Source organism: Aspergillus aculeatus (assembly GCF_001890905.1).
Source record: "Aspergillus aculeatus ATCC 16872 unplaced genomic scaffold ASPACscaffold_3, whole genome shotgun sequence".
In the NCBI taxonomy this organism is placed as follows: Eukaryota; Fungi; Ascomycota; class Eurotiomycetes; order Eurotiales; family Aspergillaceae; genus Aspergillus; species Aspergillus aculeatus.
In genome coordinates, this window is record NW_017962978.1 from 1,192,904 (window position 1) to 1,215,412 (window position 22,509).

General features: G+C 53.1%; 7 protein-coding genes across 7 annotated transcripts; 4 read left to right on the forward strand and 3 right to left on the reverse strand.

Annotated features, from left to right (window-relative positions):
• The first annotated feature begins 212 nt into the window (after nucleotides 1-212).
• Nucleotides 213-4,601, forward strand: ASPACDRAFT_76053 (uncharacterized protein). The gene is made up of 4 exons (XM_020204628.1): nucleotides 213-591; nucleotides 779-2,396; nucleotides 2,489-2,602; nucleotides 2,658-4,601. Exons 1-4 carry the CDS (start codon nucleotides 301-303, stop codon nucleotides 4,418-4,420), a joined length of 3,786 nt encoding a protein of 1,261 aa, XP_020059293.1. The 5' UTR covers nucleotides 213-300; the 3' UTR covers nucleotides 4,421-4,601.
• A 354-nt stretch (nucleotides 4,602-4,955) lies between these two features.
• On the forward strand, nucleotides 4,956-7,222 carry ASPACDRAFT_76054 (uncharacterized protein). Its single transcript, XM_020204629.1, has 4 exons — nucleotides 4,956-5,090; nucleotides 5,169-5,290; nucleotides 5,424-5,577; nucleotides 5,660-7,222. Exons 1-4 carry the CDS (start codon nucleotides 5,021-5,023, stop codon nucleotides 6,931-6,933), a joined length of 1,620 nt encoding a protein of 539 aa, XP_020059294.1. The 5' UTR covers nucleotides 4,956-5,020; the 3' UTR covers nucleotides 6,934-7,222.
• A 662-nt stretch (nucleotides 7,223-7,884) lies between these two features.
• On the reverse strand, nucleotides 7,885-9,045 carry ASPACDRAFT_57925 (bifunctional phosphatidyl-N-methylethanolamine N-methyltransferase/phosphatidyl-N-dimethylethanolamine N-methyltransferase; the record flags this gene model as incomplete). The annotated part of the gene is made up of 5 exons (XM_020203298.1): nucleotides 7,885-7,963; nucleotides 8,242-8,671; nucleotides 8,800-8,816; nucleotides 8,890-8,929; nucleotides 8,997-9,045. The coding sequence occupies 5 exons, from the start codon at nucleotides 9,043-9,045 to the stop codon at nucleotides 7,885-7,887; spliced, it is 615 nt and encodes a 204-aa protein (XP_020059295.1).
• A 735-nt stretch (nucleotides 9,046-9,780) lies between these two features.
• Nucleotides 9,781-13,574, forward strand: rgsC (putative intermediate filament protein (Mdm1); the record flags this gene model as incomplete). The annotated part of the gene is made up of 2 exons (XM_020202349.1): nucleotides 9,781-12,430; nucleotides 12,499-13,574. 2 exons carry the CDS (start codon nucleotides 9,781-9,783, stop codon nucleotides 13,572-13,574), a joined length of 3,726 nt encoding a protein of 1,241 aa, XP_020059296.1.
• A 1,498-nt stretch (nucleotides 13,575-15,072) lies between these two features.
• ASPACDRAFT_40273 (uncharacterized protein) lies at nucleotides 15,073-15,852 on the reverse strand (the record flags this gene model as incomplete). Its single annotated transcript, XM_020200723.1, has 4 exons — nucleotides 15,073-15,225; nucleotides 15,300-15,483; nucleotides 15,572-15,623; nucleotides 15,687-15,852. 4 exons carry the CDS (start codon nucleotides 15,850-15,852, stop codon nucleotides 15,073-15,075), a joined length of 555 nt encoding a protein of 184 aa, XP_020059297.1.
• Nucleotides 15,853-18,300: 2,448 nt separating this feature from the next.
• sonA (putative nuclear pore complex protein (SonA)) lies at nucleotides 18,301-19,456 on the forward strand (the record flags this gene model as incomplete). Its single annotated transcript, XM_020200724.1, has 2 exons — nucleotides 18,301-18,561; nucleotides 18,635-19,456. The coding sequence occupies 2 exons, from the start codon at nucleotides 18,301-18,303 to the stop codon at nucleotides 19,454-19,456; spliced, it is 1,083 nt and encodes a 360-aa protein (XP_020059298.1).
• A 973-nt stretch (nucleotides 19,457-20,429) lies between these two features.
• ASPACDRAFT_23488 (methionine--tRNA ligase MES1) lies at nucleotides 20,430-22,503 on the reverse strand (the record flags this gene model as incomplete). The annotated part of the gene is made up of 2 exons (XM_020199203.1): nucleotides 20,430-22,263; nucleotides 22,364-22,503. The coding sequence occupies 2 exons, from the start codon at nucleotides 22,501-22,503 to the stop codon at nucleotides 20,430-20,432; spliced, it is 1,974 nt and encodes a 657-aa protein (XP_020059299.1).
• Between the last annotated feature and the right edge of the window lie 6 nt (nucleotides 22,504-22,509).

Below are 22,509 nucleotides of genomic sequence, written 5' to 3' on the forward strand. Positions count from 1 at the left end.
GGTGGTGGTTGTGAAGTGTTGCGACAGTGTTGTTATCTTGCGGCGGGAGGACCAAAAGCGAGCTTGGCATATTTCGGGGGTGGAAACTCATCTGTCCGCAATTCCTCTCTAACGTGTAGGAGCTTATTCGGGTGGAAGCCCACAACATTGGATCTGGTCTACAGTTCTTCTTTCTATTGTATTCGATTCTCCGCTTCTTACACTATTCTCTTGCTTGGTCACACCCAGCGTGACCTTGAACTTCCATTCCCAATCAGATATGCGGTGACCGGCGATACAGAGAAAGAGCACCTGTCCGCAATGGACGCCTACCCCGAAGACTACGTCACCCACAACCTGCCCTTTATATTGCTCTCCGGTCTCGAGTCGGGATCCGAGGAGACGCTAGAAGATACTCGAACGGACTATCCTTTTCTGCATGAAAAAGGTGCCAGAATAGAGTCGGATCTTCCTTCGTTAAGTGGTTCGGTCGCCGAGGAATTGCGACGTGTACTACTCGACGAAGATGCATCGCGTTTTGCAGGGAGCCCCCGAGAGGAGGGACATATAGACTCAGCAGGAGCCCAGTACAAGATCAATAGTATTGGACGGGTGAGCCATTGCAGTACGGCGCTCCCAGCCGTGCCCCTCCCTCCCCGCGTCATCTCCTTGTCCCTCGTCTAGAACTGTCAAACAGACTGCGCGGAAAGCTGCAACTACCACGCAACTATGCCCCTAATTCACGACCCATGGGCCCACCGCCATGTGCAAAAACTTGGTTAGGCTGATACCCATCTAGTCTTATAGATTACCTCCGCGCAAAGCTGATCCCCCGCCTGTGTCTCCTCCTCCGAGTCCTGGAGCCAGTCAAGACGATGATGTACCGCGCGGAACATCGTTTATACTTCACTCGCCGATTTCACCTTTGACTCCCGCTTCACCTACTTTCCCTGACGGTCTGCTTACGCCTCTATGGGTCACAAAACACCAAGGGCTTGTCCCTGCCGCGGTCATCAACTTCTTTCCGTTCTGCGCGGACCTTAATATGAGCTCCCTGCGTGACAACCAACTCAGAATCGAGATAAATGAACTGAAGAGGCAATGGCAATCCTCCGGCTATAAAACGCGCTTCTTAGTTGTTCTACTGTCCGAAGATAGCGAGGACAGTCTGCACAGGGATGCCGAAGATCGGGTAGCGAGCATTCGGAGAGCAACCAATCTGGATCAGAAATCACTTTTCCTGCTCCCGTCAGATGCCACGCCTATGGAATTGAAGGAGTTTGCCGTCTCTCTATTATCTCATCTTCAGCCATCTGTGATAGAATATTATCGAGATCTGTCTAAGCACGCCAGGAGAAAGCGCAATCGAGGAACCACCCCTCCCCCAACGGCACCGCCAACAAGCGGCACGTCCCAGACCTTATCGAGTCAAGGATGGAATGTAAGGTACGAATTCAAATTGGGAATCTTCGCGGAATTCCGCCGGGAAATCGATGCAGCACTGAGAAACTACGAGAGCGCGTACGAAACTCTATTCGGCCAAGAAGTTTTTGAGTCTATCGCTGGCTGGAATCCTCGATTCAATGATGCACGTTTGCTTGGGGATGCTCTCGCTATACGCATCATACGCTGCCTTTTATGGACGGGCCAGACTACCCTTGCGGTGCGCGCATGGGGCAATCATCGAAGACGCTCACATGACATCCTTAATCGCCGTGGCAAAGGAACAAAAAACTATGGATGGGAAGCTTGGGAGGCTCGATGGTCTATGGTCATGGCGCAGCTCATACGCCAGGCCAGCATCCCTCAATTTACCTCAGTTGGTATCCCGCAAGATCAATTTCAGCAGCAATATTCGATTTTTGTCCCCCTTGACCCTTCCAATTCCACATTGGACGCTGAAGTGCCGTGGGAACAGCTTCATCATGAGGGCTACTGGTTGTATCGAGCAGCCAAGCATGCTAATTACCGGCGCATCATAGCCGAGCAGATTCCTGAGGAAGATCGGATGCCGCCCGGACAGTCTCCTGCTTCCCAGATAGCGAATAAGTCTTACATGTATGACACATATTTGGTACCTGAACCCCATGTTGAAGCACCTAAGTCGGGAACAAGCGGCTTCGATCACTCTGCGTGGAGACTAGATGCGCTGAAAGCAGCATTGGAAGAATTTGCTAAGCGTGATCAGCTACGAAAGACGGAAAGCATCACCTTGGAGATAGCAGAAGAGTATATGCGCGTGGGTTCATGGCAGGAAGCCTATTCGATTCTCAAGCCGTTGTGGCCAACCTTGACATGGCGACGCACAGGTTGGTGGCAGCTCATGGAAAAAGCCGGCTGGGCTCTGAGAGAAAGTGCCTCGCACGTGAATGACGCCGAATTGATGTTGCGGATCGACTGGGAGCTGCTCAACAAAGGTAAGAAAGTCCCTAAATTAGATCACATGGTTAAAATCAGCTCTCAAGCTCGCTATCATCTAGTTTATGCTCACCTTCTGATTATCTACTAGCTTTCACATCCCGGCCTGATTGGCACTACGATATACATAAAAGCCTAGAAGATTTTCCCCTGACGAAACTAAAGCCATCAGTTGCTCTGCTTGCAGAGGATATTGTCTCGTGCGGTAAGATGCAGCTTTCGGGATTGTGCGATCTATTGTGCTAAGATTTGTTCACCAGTGACGGCGTCGTTCGTTTTCCAAAAGCCAGAGGGCAATGTTGGCGAGTCATTGAAAGGACAACTTGTTGTGACATCATGCGCTCACGCATCCTCAGCGCCCATCAGATTCTCTGAGGTCAAAGTTGCTTTCGAAGGTTGCCTGCGTCCAATCAAGCTCCAGTCAGTCAACGAGGAAGTCGATACCGTGACGCAGTGCACAATATCGGCTCTTTCACTGCTTGATCCAAGCGTTTCGGCAGACCAATCGTCTATCCTGTCACCTACCAGTGGCCTGAACGCGTTGACTGGCATCGCAGACCTAACTATTGCTCCATCGCAAACAAGGGTGTATGAGTTGACATGCATCCCCAGAGAGGCGGGAGAATCGCGCGTGGCTTCGATCACACTAGTAATCGACGAGGAGAAGTTTGACCTTGCAGTTGCTATTACTGACATAAACCCGCCTGAATCATTTTGGTGGCAGACTACCTCGAAAGGACCTACCCGTCGTCGCGTCGGCAAAGGTCGGGATCCTGGCCGGTGCAAGATACTTCCAAAACCGCCGAAGATACGGATATCCGTGCTGAACATGCGCGATACATACTACACAAATGAGGAAATAATTCTCAAGATTGACCTCCACAATGAAGAAGATGAGGCTGCAGAAGTCTCAGCGGAAACGAGACTCTTTGGTCACCCAGACTCCAAAGCTAAAATCCGCTGGCTAGATGAGACGACATCCTCCGAAACGCCGAGCTCTGGTCAGAGTACACCAATTGAAGGGGTATCGCATTTCATCAAACGGCCAATAGGTCTGATGGAAAGCTCGAGTCACCAAGAGTTGGCAATCGTCCTAACCGACACCAGTGATGCCTCGAATTATGATCTCGACATATCTACTGTTTACAACCTCGTGTCGGATGTCCAGACACCCATTATCGCAACAACGCGGGTCAATTTGTCCATAATTCGACCATTCGAAGCTAACTACGAATTTCTCCCCCGGCTCCATCCCGAGCCCTGGCCGGACTTCTTTACTGTTGATGATGACCTGCTCCCCAGTGGAGAGGTTTCGACCCCGGGGGGCCTCCAACAGCGATGGTGCCTGAATTCCAAGGTCGTCTCTTTTGCCTTGGAGCCTCTCGTTATTGAGAAAATGTCGGTTGTGATGCTGGGACTCGGTGGGGCTTCGACCTGTCATATCGGCTCGGAGGAGATTGTTAGCCCCGAAGCTGTAGAGATTCAGCCCGAGGAACTTCGGGAGTCCAATTTCACTCTTGAAATCCAGAAAGAGATTCTCGGCGACCGACGACCCACTTCCCTGAATTTGGCGCTTGAGATACACTGGAGGCGCAGCGCAGCCGAAGATGATGGTTCTAACCCGGCTACTACCACTTCGACCCTTGCTATCCCTCGATTCATGATTCCGACCGGAGAGCCTCGAGTGCTGGCCTCAGCGAGACCTTCAAGTGCTCTTTCCGGCCTGATTCACCTGGAATACACCTTGGAGAATCCGTCGATGCACTTCCTCACTTTCAACCTGACCATGGAGGCCAGCGAAAACTTCGCCTTCAGTGGACCGAAGACGATAGTGGTCCAGTTGGTGCCCTTGAGCAGACAGACAATTCGATATAACTTATTGGCATCAAAGCGAGGATTATGGATCCAGCCGCAGCTTGTTGTCGTCGATACATACTTCAACAAGACTCTTCGAGTTCTACCGACGGAAGATATGCGCACGGACAAGAAAGGGATTTTGGTCTGGGTAGATGCTGACGACTAGGTCCAGCTATGCAATTGATCTATGTGGATTGATATATGAGGTAGCTAGATAGAGAAGATTGATATTCAGGTTAGCTCAGCGGAGAATTGTGCGCAGTACGTCCAGGATGATTCATTTTGGACACACTGCGGAATGTGTATAAATCCGATCTGACGATGAGGAAGCTGACGATGACGATGACGACGATGACCCTGTAAGATACAGCCATGCACGTGATCCAAGCCCTTATCACGCATTACCCGCAACGGACTAGTGGCGGCGATCGGAGCGACGCCCGCAGCTCCCCATTCCGTTAAGCGGAGAGCGAGTGAGCGAGTGAGCGAGTGAGCGACTCTCTCTCTCTCACTCAAGTCTCTCTCTCTCTCTCGGAAGAGCTGCGCAGATTCCCTCCTCCCACTTCGCTCTTACAACCTCCCCATCTTCTCACGCTCGCTCCTTACTTTCCGGCGACTAACCGGTCATTTGCCATTTATTTTCCGCCTCTCGCAGAAATCTTTCCCACCAACACCATCGTCATTCCAGACTCCATTTCCTTCCCCTCTTCCTGCTCGTGCGGCTGCTTGGTAGTGCGACTGCTGTCTGTTCGCTCCAATCGCAGCCATGACCCAGCAGGCTTTAATCCTCGACACGATCCTTGGCATGAAAAGGGCCTTGCACAAGGAAAATGATTGTATGTCTACCTCTTCCAGATCTCGGTTTTTTTGTCGTTGACAACCTGGCTAACCCTCCTCCCCTCTCGCTATGGTAGATTCCGGCCCTGACGATCCTATCACCCAACCGACAAACCGAGGCAACAAGCTTCGGGCAAACGCGAAATTCGTTCGAGAGGGAGCACTAGGATATATCCATCCGGAGGATCTTTACAAGCAGGTGAGTCGTTCTTCACTGCGTCTCCTCTCTCTCGATCATCGTGCGTCGAATGATCGTGAGCGATGGAAGGCAGGATGGACACGGAGAGAGCGCGAGCAAACAGGCTGACCGTCGCTGGGCCTGGACTTCATAGAAAATCGAACATGGAGGGTTCACGCGCTACATCCTCCAGCGAAATCCGGTGCGCTACGATTCAGAAGGCGATGAACTCGACGACGACGACGAAGATTCTGAGGCAGATGCCGCGGCAGCGGAAGAGAATCCATTCTCTGAGATCGCGCTGGAAAGTGAGAGACTTCACCCACCCTGCCTACGCCGACCGTGCGACAGAACATGAGTGGCTAATTGTTTCCCTCCGTTTGTTCTCAGATTTTATGTGTCCGTTGAAGCATCCTTCTGAACTCCCTACCCATCCTTCCATGTCGCATGCCTATACCTCGAAAGCAATGTTGCATATGACCCAAGCAATTGAAGCCAAACTTCGCCAGGAAAGAGCATTGTTATGGCGGGCGAGAAATCTGCACAGGCAGTTTTTAGGCGATAGTTCTTGGATGGCGTGCGGTATGGTTGAGACGTCGGCGGATCGCTGGATCTTTGAGCCCCGAGTGGCTAGCACTACGCATAGTCCGTCTTTGAATCAGAGCGGACCGAACGGCACAACTGCACCACTACCGACAAGCAAACCTACAATGGGGACGGATGGCACACAGGGAGCCTCGTCGGTCACAGATGCATCACAGTCGTCTCATGCCGCTCAGAATGAGACCTCGCAGTCTCAGCCTGCTGCTGACGAAGACGTGGAGATGACCGATGCCCAAGATCACCGCGCGAACCAGGTGCATCACCTCCCAAAGCTCGACCAGACTAGGGAACCTAAATCGGAAGAAGTCGACACGCCCGTTGGCGACCTGCCCCATCACTCGGAAACAACCAAGCAAGAAACACAAGTAAATGGTAGTCACCTTGCGAACGGCACTAAGATAGTTGAAGATCAGCTGCCTGATTCCGATCGCACTCTTCACCGGGAAGGGAAGGCAGACTCGAACAGCAATGGTACCGCCAGTGTTACACAGCCAGACCCCGAACATCGACTCGATGCTGCGGGCGACGATACAGATAAGGACGCAGAGATGCAGGATGATGGAATATCGCCGGAGCCTCCTCGACGCATGACAACACGTGCGCAGACCAACGCTGCCAATCCTCACCAGGACGACGAATCGGGGCCTCTCTCCCCTGCCCCATCCGATGACACTCTGGGCAGCCTACCCACACCCCACCCACTGTTCCTCGTTCCCGAGTCTGTCCGACCCGACCCCAACTTCGGCCTACCCCCCAACGAAGCCGAAGACACCCGCCGACTGCTATGGTCCTATGTTCAAAAGCAAGAGGAGACCGTCCGCGGCTTTGAGCACATGCTGGACTGCCTCCTCCGCGCCTGCCGCATGAAGGAAGACGTACTTGAATGGTGCAAAGCCGAAGGCCACGTCGGCGAATTGAGCGACGGCGAAGACTGGTACGACCGTGAGAAATGGGGTCTGGCCGAAGGAGAGGACCTCAAGAAGGGCGCGGACGAGGACGAGATCGAACCTGTCGAAGAAAGTCGGACGTCGAACAAGAGAGGCAGAGGTCGACGAGCTTAGCCTCTTTCCTCGTCTATTTGCTCTTTTCTCTCTCACGGCCGACCTCTTCTTTTTCACCCATCTACGAATGCAGCCATCGATTCTTATATTAACATCATCTTGGAGAACCCATAGCGCGGAGTTGGCGGCGTTCAAACTTTTTGAGGGACTGATATATCCATGACATGATTGTGGACTGAATGATGACCAACCTTTTTCTTCATGTTCCGATTCTCTGCAAGGTTTGCATGTAGCGCACAAGCACACTGCATACACACACCACATACATACATATACTTGATACCCAACCCCCCAATTTACCTACCCTCCTATCATTGATCAAACTATTTATCACGGAGAACAACGGATCACTCAGTAGCGTACGGGCACATGTCAATTCGTACTCACTTTTTCGAGCTATACAATCAATAACCATGAGATCTAGACCGAAGCTCAGAGAAAGAAAATACAATAAAAGAATAGAAACAATTTTATCTCCCCGGGTTTAGTGTAACTCTTTCATCCCCCGCTTAGTCTCTTACTTCCTGTTCGTATGGGCGTCGTCCGACGCCGTTGTTTTCTGCATATTATGTTTTTCTGTTGTATGTATGTCATTTGAGGGTCGAGGAATGGTAGTCATGTATCGTTGAGGAATACTGTGGGTTAGGAGGGCGAATTTTCAAGTCCTCTGGAAGGACTGCCCGGCAAGGCTGTCCGAGATTAGGGCGGCAGTAGTGGGCAGGTTGATGGTGTGGTGGTTCCGAATTCGTGCGAGAGCGAGAAGGGGCTAGTGATATGTTGAAACCGCCTACAGCTCCCTTTAATTGGCGCGTTGGGGGAAAGAGAGCCGCATCGCATTCCGCATTGGTTGATGTATGTCAGTGCCAGGAAAGCCCGCGGTGGGAGGGACACCGACCCCCCCCCTGACAGAACATCGAATATCGAAGTGCCTCTGGAAGGTACTGGCTGAAGTTACAGGTTCTTCTTGCCGCCTTGCTTGCCTTTGGCACGCTCGCGCTCGCGCTTGGCGTAGATTTCGGCAGTGAAGGGACTACATGAGGATGGTTTGTGGTTAGTTGGGTGATTGATAGCGGAGGACCAGTTTTGTGGGGGATATCTCTCCAAATCGAAAATCGCGTCTGGGCTGGGAGTGTTCGAGTGGGACAATGGGGAGGAAGCCTGGGGTTCTGTCGCGTTTGGAAAAGTCGAGTATAGGCTGGCTGATAATTCGCGTGGTATTGAGGTCCCCCGAGCATGTTGTATGAGGAAAGCATGTGGGGGAAGGGGGTGGGCTCGGAGAGAACAGTTGGATGAAACGGAAATACTTACTCCTCCCATTGGAGAGCGAACCAGTAGAGAATGAAGACTTCGGCGGTCAGGAAGAGTCCCGCGACTTTACCTCTGTACAGGGCTACACCCAAGAAGTTGAGGGTGCTTCCCCAGTACATCGGCGAGCCGGTGACGTTGAAGGGGAACCCAGTAACGGGAGCATCCATGAGGATTCCGAAATAGTCTCCCAAGTAGGTGCCGGTCACCCCGAGAGCCCACATGCTGGACAGGACGAGGACCGAGCCGATTGAGAAGAGAAGCCCGCCGAGGACGGGTTGGTGCACTGGGGCATAATAAGGCTGGTCTGCCAGGGCCGTTTGGTAGACGTGGTCGCGTAGGATTCCAATGCCGAAAATGGTGACGGCGAGAAAGTAGCAGCCGTAGTAGGGATTACCACCGAAGATACGAGTCAGGAAGTGATTGCGATATTCTACAAGACAAGATGAAAATGAGTTCCAGTCATTCTGAAAGGTCGCATAGGGGTCGTAGATCTGTGCGAAATCTCGCCAGGCTGGCAGGCGGACCTGATTGATTGGGGAAGAAGTGTGGGGGACCAACCAGCACGTGCAACAATGCTGGATTTGAAATTCAAGTCAGTCCAATCGATAGAAAGCTCAGAAGAGAGAAGTTCTCATCGGCAGTACTTACTTCCAAAAAATGGGGTTGAAGGCAATGGACAACGCAGCCCCTACACAAGAGTGGAGTTGAGAATCACATGCGGGGGAGAACCGGGGAAGAACTCATTGTCAACATACATTGCAGGGATGGTTGAGACAAGTCGACAAAGTTGGATAGGGAGGCCATATTGCAGAAGAAGATGAAACGTGAGACACAGAATGTCAGCTCCGAGAAGAAACAGAAGAGTGAAGAGGAAAGGAAGTGAGAGAAAGAGGGAGAGGGAGAGAGAAGTGAAAGAGGCCGAGGAACAGGAAAGACCCAAAGAGATGCGGTGGTGGAGAAGAAAGAATCCCAAAACGGCATGACGTCGTTTACTGGCATCTCTACTTCTAGGCTCCGAGGCCCCAACGCTTTTTGGTCTGCATTTGTTGATGCCGTATGTGTACATCGTAAGTCTCAGAATTCTTCTTTGTGACGAACCACTGCAATATAGCCTGTACCGATCCATATGCACTTTCTATGCTTCAGATGAACTATGCCTCCTGTACTGATTGTCTCTATGTTTGTGACCAATGCTTACTCCAGCTATGTTGTTGACAATACTCCCAATGTAGTAAAGCCCGTATTAAAGGTACAGTATTGTAACATGCTCTACCATGGAAGCCCGGACTCCGGATTAACCAAACTTCCTCACCGCCTGCATCTTATCATCCCATCGTTCCATGCATTATCTCATCGTGGTCAATTTAACTTGGTTATCTCGACCATATCATAATATCCCCCTAATATTGTTTCACTCTGGGGAAGCTAGTTGAATCTCCAAAAAAAATCATAAAGATCAAGCAACATGTCAACTTCTACGTCTCCGTCTTGTTCTTGTCGTGCTTAACCCGGCATGGCAGTTCGACTGATCCGGGGACAATGGCCCTCAAGCGTCAAGAGTACTTCCTGCTGGCCATCGGTGCTTTCATAGCTTGGGGATTGGTCACCCAGTGGCTGCCTGTGCTCAGATACCTTGTCCATGCACTGGTGCTAGGTGTCTTGCTCACTTCAATCACACTACTTCTTCTTGTTTGTCTTACAACGCGACCTACAGCCTATGCAGCTTCCCCCGCCCTGAACAAGCGCCCCGTCGCCTTCCTCACCCGCCGCCATTGGGACCAAGAAGCGCGAGGTGTCCAGAAACGTTCAATCTACAAACCCGATTCGCTCTACCCTCAGTCATTTGTGGTCTCAGAGGGCATTGACGAAGCTCTAAGTCTAGTCACGCGCGATTTTGTCGCATCATGGTATCAACATATTAGCCCGAACCCCGCCTTCGTGAACGAGGTCGACCGAGTGATCCGAACCGCCGTTGAGAACCTGCGCGAGCGATTGCTAGCAGAAGATTTAGTATCACTTCTTGTATCTCGAATATTCCCCATAATCACAACCCATCTGAAGGAGTTCGATGTCGCGGAGCGATTGGTGCGGGGAAGAAATCTTACTCGGAATGTTACCGAGTCGGACGAGCTGGATCTGGCCATAGCGAGCAAGTATCGGGAGGGCAATATACACCCGGCAGCTAGAGTTTCCTTGTCCGACCAGAAGCTCGTCGAGCAAGAATACCTCCGCAAGATCACCGTGGGGTTGTTGCCAAAACTGTTTCCGGCGTCGGTACTCAATAGCCGCATTGTGTCCGTCATAGTCCGAGAAATCCTCGCATGCGCCGTACTGTATCCTATAATTGCGGCCCTTTCAGACCCAGACACTTGGAACCAGTTGGTGGAGGCTTACGGGCGTACTGCCATACAGGACCGAAAGACGGTCCGAAAGCTGCGGGCGGCACTAGATGAACACGCCTCACCAGCACCAAGATCGAAGCGCGGGAGTCAATTTCCACGTCTAGGTCCTCATGATTCAGAAAGAGCCTTCGAGAGGTTGGTGCGAGCGATCCGGCGCTGCGACAACATCTCCGATGCTAGACGGTTCAGAGCCCTCATTGTAAGCCAGCTGAAGCGCGAATCTATGGTAGAAGGACAAGATGCGACCTATTTACAAAGGTTGGAGACGGCTAAGAGGGTTCTGGATCAAAAAGTAACGAAGCTTTCCACGCCTGCAGGGAGCCGTGTCTCACACGCCTCGGCGGCAGCATCCCACTTCCGGCTCAAGAACTCCGCCCCTCGTGAGGCATCGTTGGTCGACGTGATGCATGATGCCTCGGGACTCTCTTATTTCATGGAGTTTATGGACCGTCAAAAGCTGATGTCTCTGGTGCAGTTCTGGATCGTCGTTGATGGGTTCCGCAATCCGCTGGAAGATGATTTCGGGGACGAGGACTCTCCAACCTCAACATCGTGGACGTCCACAGACCAGAATGATATGGCATTGATTAGCCAGCGTTACCTGAACAAACCAGAGTTGAAAGTGCCGGAAGAATCCCGTCGAGCAGTAAAAGCGTTCCTCAACGCAGGCAAGCGAGCCACTGCGGACCAGTACCGTAAAGCACGGACTGTAATTCTAACGACTCAGTCTGCGGTACTCGAGGAGCTCCAGAGCACCTACTATCCCAAATTCAAGAAGTCGGATCTCTACTACAAATACCTTGCGTCAGATGAAGTTTCACAGTCTGCGTCTCATGTGCCTCCACAATCCCCCAGCACCGCTGATCTTCCCGAAAGACGACCGCTTCCTCCGCTGTTAACCCGTACCTCCTCACAACCAAGCGCCAAACCCAAAGATCTGAGACGTGCAGCTGTGTCATCAAGCGATGTACGAAGTATGGGCAAGAAGCTTGATTACGATGACTCTTCAAGACGTTCATTTGATTCTGAAAGGTCAGCTCCCTTGTTCGACGACGACTACGACACCGATCCCCTTGCCATGTCGACCCAGAGTCTTGGACAGGACTCGCAGAATGGCGACAATGAAGCGAATCAGAATCAGGTAATCGAGACGATGGAAGCTGCCTTGAATGATATTATCACAAATCAGCCCGGAAACAGTAGATTGGAAGATTTGAAGAGCGGAGAGTCATCCCCAACGCGCCTGTCAGCCGGTGATCTGTTCCCGCGCTCTCCGCGCAGCTCGGCCGAGTATGCTCGTGCGGAGAATCGGCTAGACGAGCGGGCTAAACCGAGCATTGCCTCACTTGGACTCATCGATCGATCTTCGCGGCATGGTGTCTTTGACGATGATCTTTTCGCCGACCAGCAGAAATTCATCGAAGATGAATATGAAGAACCTCTGGGATCAGACAAAGACCCGGCGGATGAAGTTCATGAAGCTGCGCCCGGAGACTTAGGACTGACGGAAGCCATTGAGGCGCTCACAGTTGAGATTGAGAAGCTGGGATCGCAAGAGTCCGTGGTCGACACTCTCACTCGGAAAGCCGAGCTCACAAACAACACCGCAGAATTGAGGATTCTGCGCAAATCGAAGGCGAGTATCCAGCGTGAGATTCACCGGAAAGAGATGCAACGGCAACAGTACATCATCCAAGAGAGCGATAATAGCTTGTACGGCCGATCAACGGTCCGGATCAAATCCATCGTAGTAGGGAAGGAGGAGGATGGTCGAGAATTCGCCATGTGTAAGTCCAAATCATGCGGTCCTTTCATAGACGTCGAGACATCGAACAACGAACTGACCAACCCGAAGACGTCATCGAAGTGCAAAGAAATGCCGGGGAGCAAATGCCAGCGGCATCCTGGGCGGTTGCGCGTCGCTATAGCGAATTCCATGAACTTCACACCAAACTACGCATGAGATACCCGTCCGTGAGGCATTTGGACTTTCCACGCCGCCGGGTGGTTCTGAAGCTCCAGAAAGAATTCCTTCAGAAGAGACGCCTAGCCCTCGAACAATACCTGCAGAAACTGCTCCTTCTCCCTGAAGTCTGCCGCAGCCGAGACCTGCGAGCATTCCTGTCCCAGCGAGCAATCACGCAACGCAACGAGACGCAGAGCTCCCGTGACGGGGAGACCAAAGACCTGGTAACCCGGATCTACAATTCCGTCGCCGACGGCATGGACGACTTCCTCGGCAATTTTGGCGTGCTCGACCAGCTCTCTACGGCCGGCCAGAACCTCATCTCCGCAGCCACCAACACCAATCCCAACGGCAACCTCAACACCACAACCACAGCCAGCACTGTGCCCCTCTCCCCTGAAGACGCTGTCTCCGCCGCCGAGGCCGAGGCCGAGCTCAACGCCTTCGAGGACCGCGACCTCGAGCCCTTCATTAAACCCATCTGCGACCTCTTCCTCGAAACCTTCGAGCTCAACAAGGGCAATAACTGGCTGCGCGGGCGCGCCGTCGTCGTCGTCCTCCACCAGCTCCTGGGCGGCACCATCGAGCGCAAGGTCCGCGACGGCGCCCGTTCCCTCGTGCAGGACGACTCCATCCTCCGCTATTTGGCTCTGGCCAAGGACACTATGTGGCCTGGCGGGACCCTACGCCAGAGCAAAGTCCGCACTCCACCTGAACGCCTCCGCAGCCGCACCGAGGCCAGCCTCGTGCTGGCGACCTTGATACCCGACCTGGCGGGCAACGTCGTCGGGCGGGCCAACGCGCAAGCCGCGGCCCGGCGCATCTTCGCTACCTTGAACAACCCGCGATTGAATGTACACCTGGTGTTCACGATCTTGGACGAGATCGTGCTGGTGTTAATCGGAGGTGGGGGTGGTGGTAGTAGTAGTGGGGGTCCTCTCGACAGCATCGGACGCGGACGTTAGACCCACTCACTCTCCATAACTTAATGTCTCCACACTTAATAATGCATTGACGATGACTCGGACTGTGTTTGTTGTATACTTATCTGCATTTGGACTTCTGCACGTTTTCGAGAAATCTCCCCACGCTTTTTTCTCTATCAGTTGCCCCACCCTTCCCTTTCTAATCAATCTGCCGCTGCCAGTTGCATTTGGGTTTAGCGGGCGTTTTGCTTGCTGCATTGTCGGGCCATCTGAGGCTTTTCTTTTCTTTCCTCTCTATTGTCGTCTGCTTCCCCGTTATTGCAAGTAAGCATGTTTCTTTTCTTCCGTTTTGGTGGTTCGTAAGCATGTTTCTTTTCTTCCGTTTTGGTGGTTCTCTGCCTGCATCTAATGCTAATACCTGTGGTTCGCACGGAATGCAATGCATGGTTATGGTCACGGGTTAGATGGATCAATTGTTTCGTTCGTTAGGGGAAGGCATCAGGGTAAATACCGCTTGCATCGTTATGCATAACGACAGATGTAAAGTAGAAGTACATAGCTGAGGTGCCTTCAGATTGTAAAATGTGGGCCAGTGGCGACTGTCTATCACCGTCCCAGGTTATTTCCACCGCTTCCTTTACACGGTAAGATATGAGGCTCTTATGCGAATGCCAATCATGAGTCGTGACAAAAGCGGCCGATCTGAAATTATATAATCCAGTTCTACTTTCACGTTCTCGTACGGCCTTACTGGGTACTGTGTACATAAGGTACTCACAGCAGGTAACTTAGTTGAGGGAGTACGCAGCATGTTGAAGGAAGGTGGAGACTACCTGGTAGCGAATGGACTAGCGCGTGACGCTACGGCACTAGCCTGAGTCTTAGCGATCGGGAATACTTCGATTGTAGTCTATGCCTAGTTTGCCTAGTTACAACCACAACTAAAACCACAACTACATTACGAAATACGTGTCACGGTGGGTGATTAGCTTACGTCTTTCGCGGAAAACCCAAGCGGCTGGTTTGGTCTGGTATGGCATTGGAGTGAAAGTAAATGATGGAAACTTGCGGGTCGAAATGGATTGTACTGTACAGTACTACCGTCCATTTCGACACCCAGTCAATCAGTCAATTGGAAGTTGGTGGGGTGTCACTTTCCCTAGCTCTGTAACACCACGTCGGTGACCCCATGAGGAGCCGAGACACGTCTTTGACGATCGATCATAACGAAAGTGGCCACAAGATTGCACCTTGACAAAAAGAGAGAGTATCTGGAAACACGCGAACATAGAGAGGGTTTCAAATTACAAAGGATTAGATAGCGTCTCCGTCTTGCCTCCCAACTTAACTAACAATGCCTTTTGTCTTTCTCCAGGTACCCTACCACAGATATGGGGGCAGTACACAAGAGAGAAGTCAACCGGACTAACAACAAGGGAGGGGGGGGGGGTTAAGACAGGAGGTCATGGTGGTTCGTTACGAGAGGGTAGAGAAAAGGTGGGTGGGGCGTTACGCATCAAGCCTGGGGAAGAGACCTCTATGCGTCCTCGTTCTTCTTCTTCTTGGACTTCTTGCTGCTGGGCTGGGCCGGGGGACCCTGCTTGGTCTGGTGGACAATGAGGCGTGTCCAGCACTCATCCTTGTCCCACTCGAAACCTTTGAGGTAGGGATCGGTCAATACGTCGTCAGACTGCGTGTGGGTTAGACAAGAGTGTTCCTTTGTACCTTCGTGTGTGAGTGGAAGAGGGCTGAGGACCGACGTACCTGTTTCTTGAACTGCTTGTAGATTGCGTCCAGCGCATCCTTTATCGTGACGCCCTTCATGTTGCGGGCCGTGACCTCCAGGCCCAAGGGGAAGTGCAGGTCGATCTTCTTGACCGGAGGGTTGACGAGGTGGAGTTTGAGGATGTCCTTGTCTTCGACGGTGGATGGGGAGGTGTTGAGCTTCCTGTTCGTCGACAACGGTGAAAGGTTAGATGGAGTGGGACATGGCTTGCTTGATCTTGATGGAAGCGTGGTGATGGAAGAACTCTTACCATCCTGTGCGTTGTGTCTCAATGGGCAGGGTCAATTCGATCTTCTTCTCCTCTGTTCGGACGGTTAGTGAGTGAGCGGAGTGGGCAGGTGAGGTGGAGAGAATGTGATACGCACCGAGTTCCTTGATGTTGTAGACGCCGTCCGCGGTGGACGAGTGACGTCTGTGCTTGGTCTCCTTGGTCTCTTTGGTGTCCTTGGTGACCTGGACTGGTTTCTCGTCCTTGGCCGTTATCGTCAGGCCAGCGACGGCGGAGTCGACCCTGGTGAGTTCTTCTGACATGGTGGACGATGGTATGAGTTTGGAATCACTGGGCTGGTGATATGAAGAGTCGTTTGGTTAGTGATGTCGATGACGATGATGGAAGATGGGACAGAAGGAGGGTGGTTCAGATGGATGAAATGGACTACGACTCCGAGAGCTTTTAAGCTACAGAGGGGAGAGAGGATCAAGTGAGAGGAACGAGGGACAGATGGAATGGGAATGAAGTCAAAGGAAATATCAGGACCAGGGTCAGGGTCGAAAGCTTACCGAACAGTGAATTGGGTGGAAGTAGCAGATGGAATGGGATGGCAGTGGATGAGAGATGGAGAGAGAGAGTTCCAATGGATGAAGTAGGAAGAGAAGAAGAAGGAGAATGGAAGAGGCGAGGGGGAAGTCCAGGAACTTTAAGAGGAGTTGGATGGAGCGGAGGAGAAGAAGAGAGTGGAGGGTGGGCAGGTGATCGCACTGGTTCAACCACTCCCCAGTTGGCATCAAAGCATGAAACCTCTGGGTTCCATGTCTATTGCTCCCATCAACGGGTCATCTACTGATGCGTATACTTTAGTATACCTATAATGTATAGTGTACGGTATGGTACATGCATTGTAGGTAAACATAGGCCCTATGCAGACACTGCAACATCATATCCATCCAAAGAAACAAGCCCAACAACTTCAGCTACCGTCACACAATTCCACCTTAACCCATTACCTGGATGTGTGATCGTAAGTTGTTGTACTGGAAGCCTGGAGGAGTAGTGACTGTACTTCCATCTACATAGTAGTGAGATCACACGAGCAGCTCCTGACGTCGGAAGCGGCCACTAAGAGCTTCCCATTGAACTAAGAGCTGCACCCCGCATTCCCACCGCGGGCGGCTTTGCTCCACTTCCATCGGTCTCGTCTCATTCATTTACTGACTGATAAGTCTGACTGACACTGACACTGACACTGACACCGAGAACAAAGTACTTTTTCCCACTCGACGTACCAGTCAAATCTATGGTTACTTCCACCCACCCCGGTTTTTTACATGACACCACCAATCCAATTTCCAAAATTCACCCTGAAACCAGAGATCTGCTCTCACCCGCTCCTCTTTCCAACCCACCCCCATGTTCCGATTGATCATGATCATCCTTTCCCTAAAAAAATGGATGACTTCATTGTCTAAGTTGCGTGGTTTTCCATCACCAAAATCCAATCAATCGACTCCTGCTTTCCGTGGTACAGTCCACCCTTGGTTTCCGGCCAACACGTGAGCTTAAACGGGACGGGGAGGGGAGAGAATGGATTACCCCCACGACCACGACCATGCCCACGCCCACAAGGGACATTCAGGCAATAATGGTAAAGTGAAAGGAGAAGGAAAGTCAGGGATGCATACTTGGTCGGGGACTGGGTCCCTCGATCAATCATGCCCGGGAGTGGTGGTGTGATGTGTGCGCTGATACCTCCCCTGGCCTGCTCCGGTACCTTCTGCGACAAGCTCCGCCCGGGTCTGGAGATTCTCCAGAATGTCAATCCGAGGTCGATCGTATGGTGAGGGAGGTCTACCATTGGTCTGCAGACTGCCTCAACTTGCAGCACCGGGCGGGGTTTGTCGGGAGCTACGAATCACGACCAGCGACACCTGCGGTTTTACCCCCGACGCTGTCGCCATCCTATGTGCATTGTCTGGCTGGGGGCGAGAGGGGAAGAGGGGATTCTGGACTCATGGCTGGGTGCCTGTCCCGCATCTCCGTGTAGGTGTACAACGCGTACAAACGGATGAGTAAACCTGTAGACTTTGAATGGTGTCGAACAGTGGCCGTCAGCTGAGATGACTGTAAATCTTGTAGCTTGTACTTTGTACAAGAATTAGTCCTCATGAAGGACCGTACCGATATCAGCCAGCAACAACAAAAACAGCATACATTGTATAAGAGCAGGGTTTGAGACATCAACAGTCGAAGCAATCAGCAATCACTCGACCATCTGACCACCCACCGTCCATGCATGCATGAATTGGATAGATCTCTACGTTTTCCTCCAGGCCACTTCAGGCTATCGACTGCCGCAAGATCGGCTGAGTCAGCAGCTAGGCCGGGCGGAAGGCGGTGTGACTCGGCAGGATCGAGGATATTCGAGGATTGTCTTGGAGTCTTGCCCGGACCGACATCGTCGAAAGAGCCTCGCTTCTCCGTCAACAATTCCAGTGCTTCGCTCCCTAGCGCCTTTTTTGTACAACGAGCTTTGCTCCTGCTCCTAGCTTGCAAAAAAGTCAAGCGAGCAAGAATTGTGGAAGCCAATTCTTTGTCTTCATCAGTCGCCTGAGAATCCTTACCTCCAGATTCTGCCGACCGCCAACCAAGCCATCGCGTCTGCTTTTCCTTTTTCGTCTCGCGTATCGGAGCTTTCGCTTTCATCGCCTCCGGCCAAATCGCCCCTTACCACATAATAGACAACCTCCGGAGTTTCCGTCGTCATGTCGCTTTTCGGTAATGTCGGCGCTTCGTCGTCAGCGGGTGCCTCCAACACCACAGGTGACATCTCCAAGGATGTTGCCCTGAACCAACCTCCGGAAGATAGCATCTCGGACATTCGATTCTCCCCGGCCGCTGAACACCTGGCTGTCGCCTCGTGGGACAAGAAGGTGCGCATTTACGAGATCAATGAACAGGGACAGAGCGAAGGCAAAGCTTTCTTCGAGCACGAAGCTCCTGTATTGAACTGCTGTTGGTCACCGGTACGTGAAACCCCCGTCCGCGCGATTGCTTCCTCCGACTCGCGCGACTAAACGCTTACTGACCCTGCCCTAGGATGGAACGAAAGTCGTCGGCGCCGGCGCGGACAAGGCGGCGCGCATGCTGGACCTGGCGTCGAATGCGACGACTCAAGTGGCGGCGCACGATGCGCCGATCCGCAGCTGCCACATGATCCCCAACCCGCAGGGAAACAGCCCGCTCCTGATTACGGGATCGTGGGACAAGACGATAAAGTACTGGGATATCCGGCAACAGACCCCGATCGCGACGGTGGAGTGCCAGGACCGCGTGTACACGATGGACGTCAAGAATAAGCTGCTGGTGGTCGGCACGGCGGACCGGTACATCAACATCATCAACCTCGACCAGCCGACCAAGTTCTTCAAGACGATGCAGTCCCCCCTCAAGTGGCAGACGCGGGTAGTCAGCTGCTTCGCCGACTCCACGGGTTTTGCCGTGGGCAGTGTCGAGGGCCGTTGTGCCATCCAGTACGTCGACGAGAAGGACTCGAGCTCCAATTTCAGCTTCAAGTGCCACCGCGAGACCCCGCCCAACCAGCGCGACATCAGCAACATCTACTCGGTCAATGCCATCTCCTTCCACCCCGTGCACGGCACCTTCAGCACCGCCGGCAGCGACGGCACCTTCCACTTCTGGGACAAGGATGCCAAACACCGCCTCAAGGGCTACCCCTCGGTCGGCGGCACCATCTCCACGACCGCCTTCAACCGCCAGGGCACCATCTTCGCCTACGCCGTCAGCTACGACTGGAGCAAGGGGTACTCCGCCAACACCCCACAACTCCCCAACAAGGTCATGTTGCACCCCGTTGCCCAGGAGGAAGTCAAGCCCAGACCCGGTACTCGCAAGCGGTAATGATTTAAATCCCCTAGTAAGTCTGATGCCCGGGAAGAGAACGAAGAAGCATGGGAGGGAAGGCCCGGTGTGCAGCAATGTTTTTGGACGCATATGTGCGTGTCTGTGGGCATATCGGGGGTCGTTATCTCGAGATCCCCGGAACAAACAACAACAATTTCGATGTTTGAAAAATGAAACGCACGGATTATCACGGTCAGGCCTTATCACGCGCCCCGACCCCTCCCTACCCTTTCTCCATATTTTATGTATGTCTTTTTATCATCATCTTTTCGTGTTCTGGGAATAATGCATCTGAGCGGTTCATTTCAGGTTAGAAATGGTTCTTCTTGAATTCAAAAGTTCGAAGGTAGTAGGAATGTAGTACGTCTGAGTCGTCATGGCATTAGGTATTTTGTAGAGGATTAAAAGTTACGCGGCTGCGGAGGGGATTCTAGATCTTTTGTAGGAAACTCGACATCAATATGTCTATCATGAAGAGTACTGAATAACATCAGTGGGAGACCCATGTTAAATGCCTCGACGACTGTTTGTTGAAAAAAGCAACCCCAGATGGAAGAACCCGAAAACCACATGGGTCAGAACACCTCAGGCCACACACCCACACACCTCCCTTGCCTCTACCCTACCCTACCCTACCCTACCACTAACAATGAAGGAAAACCCGAAGAGCTATCCACGACTTTAAAGCAAGATGACAACAGCAAAAGAAAAGTAAAGAGAAAAAAAAACTTGGAATCAATCTACATCATATCTCGTATCAACTCTGCGCATATGTATATGGACCGAAATGAAAAAAAAGGAACAAAGAAAAAGAAGAAGAAAAAGGCTTCTAATCCAACCGCACCCACAAACAGGACACAAGTCGCTCTAAAGGACTTGCAAGAAGAGACACACAAAAAATGACTTCCAAACTTTCTTTTCCCGGCGATTCTTGAATGCTCTCTAAGGTTTGATTCGGAAGGAAGGCCATTTAAGAGGTGGGAAGAGTCACCTGGGCGACACCGTCGGTGACCTTGTCGACGGCTTCGGTGGAGGACGAGGCATCGGATTTCTCGACACCACCTTTGGCGGAGGCCTCGACGGGTTGGCCGCCAGCAGCAGCAGCCGCGGCGGCGGCAGCCTCCTTGGCCTTCTTCTCCTTCTTCTTGGCCTTGGCGGCGGCGTTGGCGGCCTTCTTCGCGGCGATCTTGGCGGCTTCTTCCTCCTTCTTCTGGCGATCGGCCTGGGAGCCGCCGAAGAGGTCACGCCACTCGTCGGCCTTCTTGGGGTCGATGCGGGAGAAGAGGTACTGGGCCTTGCCGATCTTGTGGCCGGGCTTGACGGCGTCGGGCTTCCAGCCGTCCTTGAGGTCGTCGAGGGCGGGGATCAGGCCGAAGGGGACGGCGAGCTGCTCGTTGATCGACTTGGAGGTGGCGGGGAGGTAGGGGGCGAAGACGCTGGCGAGCAGGTGGATGAGGTTGAGCACGGTGCCGACGACGGCGGCGGCGCGCTCGGGCTCGTTGGCGATGAGCGAGTTGTCCAGGCGGTTGGCCTGGATCAGGCCGTTGCCGATCTCGGCCAGCTTCATGGCGCTGACGACACCGGCGCGCAGGTGGGCGCCCTCCATCTCCTCGACGTACTGGCGCAGCGTGGCGGTCACCTCGTCCAGGGTGGGCTGGAAGGACTCCGGCACGGTGAACTCGGGCACCACTGACCCGTACGAGGCGATCACCAGCTTGATCACCCGGTTGACCAGGTTGCCCAGCTTGGCCAGCAGCTCGCTGTTGTTGCTGTCCACGAAGGAGCGCCACTCGAACTGCGTGTCGCCCGTCTCGGGCCGGTTCTTGAGCAGGTAGTACCGCCACACGTCGGGGGGCACGCCCGTCTGCTTGGCGTTGTTGCCGAAGACACCAATGCCGCGCGACTTGCTGAACTTGCCGCCCTCGTAGTTCAGGTATTCGGTCGTGCTGAGGTGGTGCAGCATCGTCCACTTGTCGCCCGTGCCCATCTGGCAACCGGGGAAGATGACGCTGTGGAACGGCACGTTGTCCTTACCCAGGAACTGGTAGAGCTGCACGTCCTCCGGGTTGCGCCACCAGAGCTCCCAGTCCGGCGTGTAGTTGGCCGTGATGGAGGGGTAGCCGATGCACGCCTCGAACCACACGTATAGCACCTTGTTCTCGAAGCCCTCCAGGGGCACGGGCACACCCCACTTCAGGTCACGGGTGATACCGCGGTCCTTCAGACCCTCCTTCAACCAGGACTCGGTGATGACGCGGGAGTTCTTGGGCCAGTCGCCCTTCTCAATGGCCTTGGCGGACCATTCCTCGATCTGCGGCTGGAGCTTGTCCAGGAGGAGGTGAATGTGTTTCGTCTCGCGGCGGACGGGGGTGGCGCCGTCGAGCTTGCAGCGGGGGTTGATGAGGTCGAAGGGGTCGAGGAGGTGGCCACACTTGTCGCACTGGTCACCACGGGCGTCGTCGTAGTGGCAGCGAGGGCACTCGCCCTCGACGTAGCGATCGGCCAGGAAGGAGTTGTGCGTCTCACAGAAGGGCTGCTCGGCGGTCTTCTCGGTCAGGTAGCCGTTGTCGTACAGTCGCTTGAAGATGGCCTGGGAGATCTCGGTGTGGCGTTTCGTCGGGGTGCGGCCGAAGTGGTCGAAGCCAATCTCGAACCACTCGTATACTTCTTGGTGGATCTTGTTGTACTTGGCACACAGCTCCTCCGGGGTCACCTTCTCCTCCAACGCCTTGGTCTCCGTCGCGGTTCCGTACTCATCGGTACCACAGATGTAGAGAGTCTGGTGTCCGGCGGCCTTGTGGTATCTGGTTGACTGTCAGGTTAGATCGAGAAAATCAGGCAATCGATGAGTGGGCGGGGGGGGGGGAGAAAGAGGGAGATAAGAGGATGAAGGACAAGACGGACCTGGCGAAAACATCGGCGCTGAGCACGGAACCAACGATGTTACCCAAGTGGGGGACGTTGTTCACATAGGGCAGGGCACTGGTGACCAGGATATTGCGCTGACCCTTCTTAGGAAGGATTTTGGAATCGTCGGACGCCATTTTGTG

Bases quoted from the DNA above. Each gene is read 5' to 3' on its own strand.
- ASPACDRAFT_76053 (XM_020204628.1), top strand. From the start codon at position 301: ATGGACGCCTACCCCGAAGACTACGTCACCCACAACCTGCCCTTTATA. The intron at 2,397-2,488 runs GTAAGAAAGTCC...ATTATCTACTAG, and splicing joins CTGGGAGCTGCTCAACAAAG to CTTTCACATCCCGGCCTGAT. The intron at 2,603-2,657 runs GTAAGATGCAGC...TTTGTTCACCAG, and splicing joins AGAGGATATTGTCTCGTGCG to TGACGGCGTCGTTCGTTTTC.
- ASPACDRAFT_76054 (XM_020204629.1), top strand. From the start codon at position 5,021: ATGACCCAGCAGGCTTTAATCCTCGACACGATCCTTGGCATGAAAAGG. The intron at 5,091-5,168 runs GTATGTCTACCT...TCGCTATGGTAG, and splicing joins CTTGCACAAGGAAAATGATT to ATTCCGGCCCTGACGATCCT. The intron at 5,291-5,423 runs GTGAGTCGTTCT...TGGACTTCATAG, and splicing joins CGGAGGATCTTTACAAGCAG to AAAATCGAACATGGAGGGTT.